A 10,259-nucleotide genomic window follows, 5' to 3' on the forward strand; every position below is an offset into this window, starting at 1 on the left:
CCTGTATGATGCTGGTCCATTGGAACATTGGACAGGCCTTATTTCTGTGCCTTCTTATACCTCCTGGATATCCCTGAAAGCTGCTGGAGGGAAGGTACCCTGCCTTTTTCAATGCTATATCCCCAGTACCTAGTATGGTACCTGGCCCATAGGTCCTCAAAAATGTTTGTTGAATAAATAAATGAAGTATGGGTAGGGTGGGTTGGTGAGTATATGTGTGTTTGTTGGGGGATGGGAGATGGGATTTTTTTGTGTGTGTGTGAGGAAGAGGGGCCCTGAGCTAACATCTGCCAATCCTCTTCTTTTTTTCTGAGGAAGACTGGCCCTGGGCTAACATCCATGCCCATCTTCCTCCACTTTATATGGGACGCCGCCACAGCATGGCCTGACAAGTGGTGCGTTGGTGTGCGCCCGGGATCTGAACGGGCGAACCCTGGGCCGCCGCAGCAGAGGGCGCGCACTTAACCGCTTGCACCACCGGGCCGGCCCTGGGATGGGATTTTTTTTCCTCCAGTCTAAGGAGTTATTTATCTGTTTAAAATTTTTTTAATATGTGAATATGTGTGTTTTAAGGGTCCTTTGTTTTTGTTTTTACTTTTTGCGAGGACTTCACATCCAAAGATAGAGCTTCTGTGCTGGACTACTCTAGAGGCATCATTCACATAGAACTCCATGTGAACAACACCCTGTGGAGTTTGTAGTACATCGTCCCTGGTCCATTCAGTGCCTTCCTCATCCTGTTTATGTATTCCTTTCATCCCCTTCCTCACTCTCATCCCGTTCCTTAACCCCAGAATCAACTGTTCTAATATGATTAATGCCATCCTCGTGTTGGTTTCTTGTAAAATGCGTACTCTTTTATATGCAGGCATTTTTGTATTAATGGTAACATGTTTTGTCTCATTTTCTTTCTTTACACTCAGTTCTATTTTTAGGATCCATCTATTTGCTCTGTGTACATCTAGTGTATTTTTTCTACCTAATAATAGTATTCCATGCTCAGCACCCATCACAGGTCATCTGTGGCCACCCAGATCGCTTCCAGCACCCTCCACCCTCCCCTACATGTCCATTTAGGGTCTTGTGTTTGTTGGGGGTATGGCCAGGGGTGGAGCCAACTAAGTGGCGCCAGGTGTCTCTCCAGGGTGGTCGTAGCTGCACCCCCATTGGGCAAACACAAGGGTCTCTATCCTCACCGACTTTTTTCCCGAAGAGATATCCTATCGTTTGTTTATATTTTCATTTATCTGGTTTTTGATATTTTGAGTATCTTTTCATGTGTTTTATAGCCTTTTGGATTTCCTCTTCTGTAATTGTCTATCATCTCTTACTTATTTTCCTGTTGGGGTTTCTTTTCTTTTGTTTATTTGCAGATGTTCCTTCTGTATTGAAGAGCGTAGTCCCCTTTAGTTTTAATCATTGTGAATATATTTTTCCCAGTTGTTGATATTTATTTAATGTAAATCATTAGGGAAATTTACATAATGTTATAAACCAATGTGACCTCAATAAAATAAAAAAAAAAGTAAAATTTTAAAAATAAATAAAATCATTAGGGGATTTCTTTTGTACGTTATAATATTGCACTTTTGCAGTTTTTTTTTTCAAGAACTTTCTTGCTCACTCCATCCCTCCTTCCAAATTAACAAAGATAGTCTCCTGCATTTTTATCTCTTAACATCATACTTTACCTTTCACATTTGTGTCTTCAGTTATTCTGGAAATCCGCTTTGTTGGTGGTGTTGGGTCATCCGCAAATAATGAGTCTTACTCTTTTTTTCTCCACACAGTGAGCCATGTTCCCCAGTATTGTATACTAGAGAGTTCCCTCTTGCCTCTCATTGATTTGGATTGCCCTTGAGTGCATATTAAGTTTCCATGTGTACATGGGTCTGTGTTTGAGATCTCTGTCTCTTTCATCGATCTGCTTGTTCTGGAGCCAACTCCACACTGTCTCACTTCTTTTTCTTTTTTTTAGTTCTAAATTGGTTTATTTATTTATTTATTTAGTTTTTAATTTTTTTTTTTAAATTTTTTGTTTATTGCAGTAACATTGCTTTATAACATTGTAAAAATTTCAGATGTACATCATTATACTTCTATTTCTGCATAGATTACATCATGTTCACCACCCAAATACTAATTACAACCCATCACCACACACATGTACCGAATTATCCCTTTCACCCTCCCCCCTCCCCCCTTCCCCTCTGGTAACCACCAATCCAATCTCTGTCTCTATGTGTTTGTTTATTGTTGTTATTATCTACTACTTAATGAAGGAAATCATATGGTATTTGACCTTCTCCCTCTGACTTATTTCACTTTGCATTATACCCTCAATGTCCATCCATGTTGTCACAAATGGCTGGATGTCATCATTTCTTATGGCTGAGTAGTATTCCATTGTGTATATATACCACAGCTTCTTTATCCATTCGTCCCTTGATGGGCACTTAGGTTGCTTCCAAGTCTTGGCTATTGTGAATAACGCTGCAATGAACACAGGGGTGCATGTATCTTTACACATTGGTGTTTTCAAGTTCTTTGGGTAAATACCCAACAGTGGAATCGCTGGATCATATGGTAGTTCTATCCTTGATTTTTTGAGGAATCTCCATACTGTTTTCCATAGTGGCTGCACCAGTTTGCACTCCCACCAGCAGTGTATGAGAGTTCCCTTCTCTCCACATCGTCTCCAACACATGTTGTTTCCTGTCTTGTCACACTGTCTCACTTCTTGGAGGTTGTCTTAACTTGAAGGTATTTCTTAACTCTTAGGGCAAAGATTCTCCCCACCCCTTTTTTCTCTTCTGTTTCAAGGTTGACTTAGATTTTCATGTATTCTTCTACATGAATTTTAGAGTAAGTTTATTAAATTCTTTAAAAAACTCCCACTGGAATTTTGATTAGAGTTGCATTTATTGCATGTCCATCAGTATGTATAAAAATTATGGGGTGGCACTGACATCTTTCCCTGGAGGGTTCACTCTCCCTTGACCTGGCTTAACACCTTGCTCTGCAGGGACTGCGAGTCAGGACCGAATTGTAGATCTGGTAAATAAGGCACAGTCTAAGTCTGCTTAGTCCCTGCCCTCCAGGGTTTTCAGAGAGCTGTGTTCAGACGCTAAGTATGGTTTCCACAACTGCCAAAGAAAAAAAAAATACACGCTACTGTGCTCTCCAAGGCTCTCTGTTCATGTTTTTAGCCTTTGTGTCCCATAAAGCCCCAGGATTTGACAGATATCCTAAAGGGAGTATCAAGCATTGTTTTAAAACCCTAGGTCTCCATCAAGAGTTCTGCTGGTGGCCCTCCACCAGGGAAAGATCCAGATTCTCGGCTCCCTGCCGGCTCTAGAGGCAGCGAATGCTCCCAGGCCATAGAAAAGTGGCCACAGAAGTTAGCTCATCTACTCTCTCAGCTCCCCCAGCTCTTGTCTCAGCAACTCTCCTGGGCCTTCAGATAAATGATTTCTGCTTTTCATTCAGTTTTTCTAGTTGTTCTAATACAGCACTAGTCTAAGCGGAAGGGCTCTATCCTCTTCAGAAGCAAAAGCGCTGATTTAGGATCACATTAAATGAATAAAATAATTTTGTGAGGACTGATATCTTTATATATGAAATCATCCCTTTTTAAGATCATAGAGTGTCTTTCCATCTACTCATATCATCTTCTATGGCTTTTATTAAGTTTTAAAGTTGTCTCCACTGAGATTTTGAGTATTAGCTAATTGTTAGATATGTTATAGTTTTTGTTGGTACTATGAATGACGACTTATTTTTTATTATGTTTTTTAGTTGATTATTGCTGGTTTAGGGAAACATTATTACTTTTTTTGTAAGTTGATCTTGCCTCTGGCAGACTTATTGAACTCTTATTCTGCTAATTTGTCAGTTGATTTCTCTAGGTAGATGATCATCGGCAAATAATGACAATTTTATCTGTTTTGTTCCAACCCTTACACCCCGTTTCTTCTTCTTTCCTTATAGGGTTGGTCAAACCCTCCAGTCCTATGTTAAATAATAGGGATGAGAGTGGCTTCCATTTCTTGATATTTATGGTGAAGTGAATGCATCCAACTTTGTCCTTTAAATATAACCTTTACCAAGTTAAATAAAGTCATTCCTATTTCCAGTTTACTATGAATGTTGTTAGATATTTTCTTCATTGTGTAATCTTACTTTCCTTTAATGTATCAATGTGCTACAGTATATTGTTAGATTTTTCTAAAGTTGAACTTCCCCTTTATCACTTGGATAAACCCTACTAATCTTGATAATTTCTTATATTAGTACATGTTGTATTCAATTAGCTAATATTTTATTTGGGATTTTTGTATCTATATTCATAAGTGAATTAGACCTTTTTTTAAAAAATTTATATAGACCTTATCTGGTTTAGAACCAAGATGATATGAGCCTCATACAACGAACTGGGCAACTTCCTGAAATAATTTACATTAAATAGCAATTAATTGTTTCTTAAAAGTTTAATAAATCTCAACTGTGAAATTATTTGGGCCCTGTTTTCTGGGGGTAGAGGATGGCTTTGATTACCATTTCCATTTCATGCTTTCTCTTCTGCCAGTTTCAGCTTTTTGTGTTTTTTTAGGAATTCATTTCATTTAGGTTTTTAAATTTATTAACATGTAGTTGTTCCTCATACACTTTTATTTTTTTCAATCTGTTACTTGATATTTTTTATTAATAGGTATTTACTATATTTTTTTCTTTTCTTTTTCAAGATCACCTTTGACAGAAATCTCTTTATGCTCTTAGTCTTTTCAGAAAACCACCTTTTAGTTTTCTTATATTTATTGATTTTCTTTCTGTTTTATTGATTTCTGCCCTTATTTCTTTGGGTTGGCTTTGTCCCTTTTGCCAGCTTCTTGAGTTAAATGCTTAAACTCAACTTACTGGTTTTTAACCTTTCTCGTTTCCTCATAAATTTATTTAAGGCTACATATTTCCCTCTAAGTATCTTGCTTTAGCAATCTTCCACAAAGTTTAACATGTAGGTACAACTATTTCTTAATGTCCTTTCTGATTGCGTTTTGGACCCGGAGTTAGTAATGTTGTTTAATTTCCAAATACATGGGATTGATTTTAATTATCTTCTTTGTCATTAATTTCTGACTTTATTGCATTATTCTTAGAGGACATAATTTGTATGATATTGATCCTTTGGAATTTGAGGCAATTTTCACATCTCCTTTAGTCTTCCCAAGACTGTCTCACCCGGGTATTCTCACTACGTTTTTGCTTGCTGTTTACTTCCGGGAACCCATACTTCACTCTCACCTCAAGTTTCTCGGGGCTGATTTGTGGGGAGGGGGTGCAGACCCCATGCTAGTTTATGATCTTGTCAGGAGCAGGTCTGTGAATTTTTTACCATCTAGATTGTAGTTGTTTTAAATAGCTATTTGTGAATTGCTACTTGACTCCTCTCCAAAATATTGTAACAGCAACAGCTTATGTAAAACATTTGAGTATCAGAGAAATTCTGTTCGTTAAGGATAAGGAGTAAGTACAAGTCAAGAACAGGAAGAGCGACGTGCCTTTTCAGCCTCCAGGTGGCGCTGTTACTCTTGTAAGAACAACTGCTGTCTCTGGTCTTTCTCATGTCGGTTCTTGACCTAGAGCAGAAGTGGGCAAACTTTTTCTGTAAAAGGCGGGATAGTAAATATGTTAGTCTTCACAGGCATTGTGGTCTGTTTCACAGCTCCTCAGCTTTGCTCTTGTAGCTTGGAAGCAGCCACAGGTAATACACAAACAAATGGGCGTGGCTGTGTTCAAATGAAACTTTGTTTATAAGAACAGGTGGCAGGCTGGATTTGGCCTGCCGAATGGGTTGTAATTTGCCAACCCCTGACTAGAGCAGTGATTTTTTTCATAATGCAGTCATTGATCTACTGGTAGGTTACAAAAGTCCTTTGAATTGATAGTGAACTGGTCTCTAGATGAGGAGGTTGATGGAGAGATTCAAGGCTAAGGCCACTGGCATGCTGACTCTCGGGGCAGGGGAAGAGGCTAAACTAGACAGGGAAGAAGGGTAAGGCAGGTAGGGCAGTTCCTACACCCCAGACCCTCTCAGATCCAAGGGTGCTGGAAGACATATTTCCATGACTTCATTGTGTATCTTTTGTTTCTCTCTTTCTTCCCCAGAGTAAACTTTGTAGAAAATAAGCTTTCCCCATAGTATTCACATCCATTCTCAAGATTGGACTCATCCCCCATGTTAAAAAATGAGAACAAGAGTCTCTAGGGCCTTTGAATAATAAGAGAGTAAACATTTTTGGATTATAAAGAAAAGAGGGGAAGGATTATCCAGACCAGAAGGAAAATTAATCCTTTCTTATTACAACCTTAGAGTTCCAGAAAAGGAGAAAGGGTCCAACCTTATACTACAGGGCATCAGAGGGCTAGCTGCTTGAATCTGAGTGTCATCCCAGTGTCCGTCAATAGAAACCAGGTTCCCATTCATCACCTACAGCGTACAGTAGTTTATACCTGTTATACTATCATTTGAAATTCCATTTCTGAAGTATCTGGCTTATTACAGAGTTGAAGACCATTTCTCAAATTCTTGGAATGTGTATTTTCAGTAGCATTAGAGGCTAGCCTATAATATGAGTGTCACCTTGGTTGGCTTCTGCTTGAATGGGGGATACTCTTCCCCTGAGGGCTGTGAGCACTGTGGTCTTCATGTGTTTGGGCCCGTACCTCACCGCTGAGTAAATCCCATCTTTTCTCTTTCAGTAATTGTGGCCTTTTCAAATGGGAACGGGACGGAATGCTAAAGGTATGTCATTTGCAAGGTGACTAATGTTAATGACCCATGCCAGTAATGTTGACCCATTTCTTATTAAACTCTCTTCGTTTTTCTAGGAAAAGACAGGTCCAAAGATAGGAGGAGAAACCCTGTTACCAAGAGGAGAAGAACATGCCAAATTTCTGAATAGTCTTAAATAGCCCTGACTTCAAACAGGAGCCCACAACCTACGTTGCTTCTTGTGGCTCTGGAAAAGCAGGGTATTGGCTCTGTATTGCCCGTGTTCCTGATTGACACAGTCAGAACAAATACTGTGAAGCCTGCAAGCTTTGCCTGCTTACTTTCCTCCATTGTGTCGGTTTGACACTAAATTTAACATTGACCTTTAAGTGGAAAATCAAGATATCATTGTCTTCTGTGTTCTTACTACTGATGGCTGCATTTACACATATTTTTGGTCTCCAAATTGGAAGGTAAATTGAGAGCTGTGTTTTTGTATCTCCTGGGTGATAGGCTGTCCAATGTCACTGCTTTATCATAATAAGGTTCTAGTATTTATATGGATGCTCAGAGGCAAAAGAATTAATTTAGCTTACCCAGGTAAGTTGCTTAACTTCTGGACTTCAATTTCTTTATCTGTAGAATGAGGAAAGTTGGACTAGATGATCTTGAAATGTATCTTTCAGCACTCAAATTCTACAAATAATATAACTTCTTTCTATCTAGATCATTATGCTCATTGCCCTTGATGTAGTCTTGATGTACTGATATGACAAGCCAAGTTCCCTTCTTTTCTACTCTTATCTCTGTTTTGTTCTTCAAAATTGATTAAGTCGCTGAACCACCTGGCATTTCAATTCATATCTCTATGGCTCTGTGCCCTTATAATATTATGGAGCTCTGTAATGGAAATACCTAAACTCTCATCATTTTTAAACATGGCTTTATTTAAATATGGCATAAAGAAACTTTGAAATCTCTAACTTGAATGAATGCACAATTTGAGAAGCTGTGAAACGTGGCTGAAAAACAGAAACATCCGATACAGACAGAATCTCATGGAGTTGGGGATTTACAGATATGCTTTATTATACACATCAAGAATTATAGGTCAAACCCCGTGCAAATTACCACCAAAAAATTACATTTAGGAGATTCCTCTGCCTAGGCAACCTGATTTTCCAAATGCTATTTGAACGAAGTTAATGCTGATGCCACCTAAGGATTGGGTAGATTGGTAGGATTGTTATATTGGGATTTAAACTCTAGCTAGAAATAGAAATAGATTAGAAATACCTAAGATGGTATTATGGTAGGAACATAACACTTATGGGAGGTGGTTGATTTAGGTTTTTAAAAGCCAGAAATAAAATTTATGTACCTTATGTTTCATCAGACTCTGCTCTATCTGGGTAGAAGGTGCTGTGTCTGACCCTTGTGGTCCCCCTAAGGTCATATCCTAGTAACTATATTTTTAGGAGTATTTCACTTTCCAGGAGATTTTTTTTTTTTCAATTTTTAAAATTTTTAATGAAGGAAGAAAAGAATAAAGTGTTTAATTCTTCATAAGAACCGAAAGCACTTGAAACTGATATTTTTAATGGCTCGTTTAGAGTAGATGTATTTGTCCCATACACTTAAAACAGAGCTCTGGGTTTGAAGTAGGTCACAACTGAGCAGCTGCCTAGAAGTTGACCTCTAGGTTGCTCTGTGAGGGTCCCCTTCTTGTGTAAGAAACATGTTCTTATTTGAACCAAGGGCGTCATTGGAGTCCATATTCGCTTGCATATAGAATATAAGTCGTGTAATATTCTTGTGAAGGTGAGTGGAAACTGAGTTTCTGTAGATCTTGAGGGGCTTTCAATTGAGGTGCTTTTTGTGTGTGCTTTCTTAGGATATTCAGGGATGAGAAGGGGTAGGTGGACCTGAGAGGGGACTTACTCATTTGCATTGAAAATAGGATTCTTCAGTGAGATGGGTCTTTTCATTCTATCCTCTTCATCAATGTGTATTAAATGCTTTCATGTAAATCCAAAATGTGTGTTTAATTTTTTCTTACCCTGTCATTGACACAGGCCATCACAGGCCAGCAGAACAGGGTAAGTACACAGTGATCTAAATTAGCCAGCAAAAACTGGCTGTATCCTACATGGAGAACCTGGTTGATCTGAATGTTCTGCTCTTCACAATGGATTTTTTTTTTTTTTTTGCTGTGCCTTTTTCTGTTTAGAGGAAATAAGTGGCTTTTTAAAGAAAATCACCTTTCACTGAAGTTCTGTTAAAATAAAATATATTTTCCCTTTTCAGACAACAAAAGGAAAACTGAAGTAATTTAGATAACAATGATCCAGAATAGCAAATAAGAAACCTCTGAATGATTGGTGTGGAATCTTCTCCAAAGGGAACTTAAAAACATTACAAGTTGACTGATGTATAGTAAAGTTGATGGGAAGAGATTGCATGAATTGGGTTTCTGTGTAGAAATTATGGTAGAAGTAAAGCTTGATGTTTATAACAGATTAAATGGGTCTGATAATATTAATTTTTAAAAATCAGGAGAGAAATCTGTTTGCGTTAAGTATGTCACTGATAGCCGCCCATCGGAGCTTCTGCTCCACCAGTAAAATAGACATCTCTGATCCAATGGGTAGAGATTTGGAAACAATACAGCTCTCAAGAAGGTTGGATGGCTCAATAGATGATGTTCTACATTTGCCAGTGTTGAAGAAAGAAATGGTGATATATCTAAAGAAAATAATAGAGAGGCACCAAAGATGAAAGAAATCAATTGGCTTAGGTTGACAGCAGTTTGTGAAAAAGCTGTGGAATTTTTGAAATTAAAAGGAGGCAAGAGCATAGCCACACTGCTGAACTATCTAGATCAAAATGAGAAAGAGCCCTGTCGTGTCCTCCACAGGTTTGACCATTTGTACCATACTGACTTACATTGTGGAGAAAAGCCAGACAATGGTAATCAAGAGGGAGAAAACTCAAAACCATTTTACTCAAGAAAAGACAGAACTAGAATACAGCTGACTTTTGTTATTCATGGTAATTATGTTTGATAAAGTCACCACTAACTGAGTTAGATACTGAACCACTGCTCCCAGAGGAAATACAGGGTTTGGTTCCTGTGAGCCTCTGGTCACATTTTCGTCAGTGGATCAATACATAACCTTGTTTTATGTGTGTTTCTGTTTAAAGACACCTTATTTAATATATATTGTTGATTCGTTAGCATGGAACTCCTGGCCCACAGCACTATAACTCATGACTGAATGAAGCTTATCTTAGCACCCTCTTTTCTCCAGATGGCACCTCAAAGCCTTCTTGCGCTTAGGAACACTAGACAGCACTTCAGCACTACACTTGGGGGCCATTTTAAATGGCAGAGTCACCAACAAAAAGCACAAAAATGTGAAAAACATGGCACAAAAAGGACATTTGTTTATAGTACCAGAGCTGAAACAAACACGAGTGTTGCTCT

General features: G+C 38.4%; 1 protein-coding gene across 2 annotated transcripts in view; it reads left to right on the top strand.

The window, feature by feature from the left end:
* The window catches only part of MCM10 (minichromosome maintenance 10 replication initiation factor), a 39,049-nt gene extending 30,247 nt beyond the window's left edge, over positions 1 to 8,802 (top strand). For both annotated transcript variants that reach the window (XM_058532433.1, XM_058532434.1), the window contains exons 19-20: positions 6,760 to 6,802; positions 6,889 to 8,802. In XM_058532433.1, the coding sequence (XP_058388416.1) occupies positions 6,760 to 6,802; positions 6,889 to 6,972 (127 nt within the window). In that variant the 3' untranslated portion in view covers positions 6,973 to 8,802. The remainder of the gene's footprint in view (positions 1 to 6,759; positions 6,803 to 6,888) is intronic.
* The last annotated feature ends 1,457 nt before the right edge of the window (positions 8,803 to 10,259 follow it).

The sequence above is a fragment of the Diceros bicornis genome, chromosome 36 (genome assembly GCF_020826845.1).
Source record: "Diceros bicornis minor isolate mBicDic1 chromosome 36, mDicBic1.mat.cur, whole genome shotgun sequence".
Taxonomy (NCBI): Eukaryota; Metazoa; Chordata; class Mammalia; order Perissodactyla; family Rhinocerotidae; genus Diceros; species Diceros bicornis.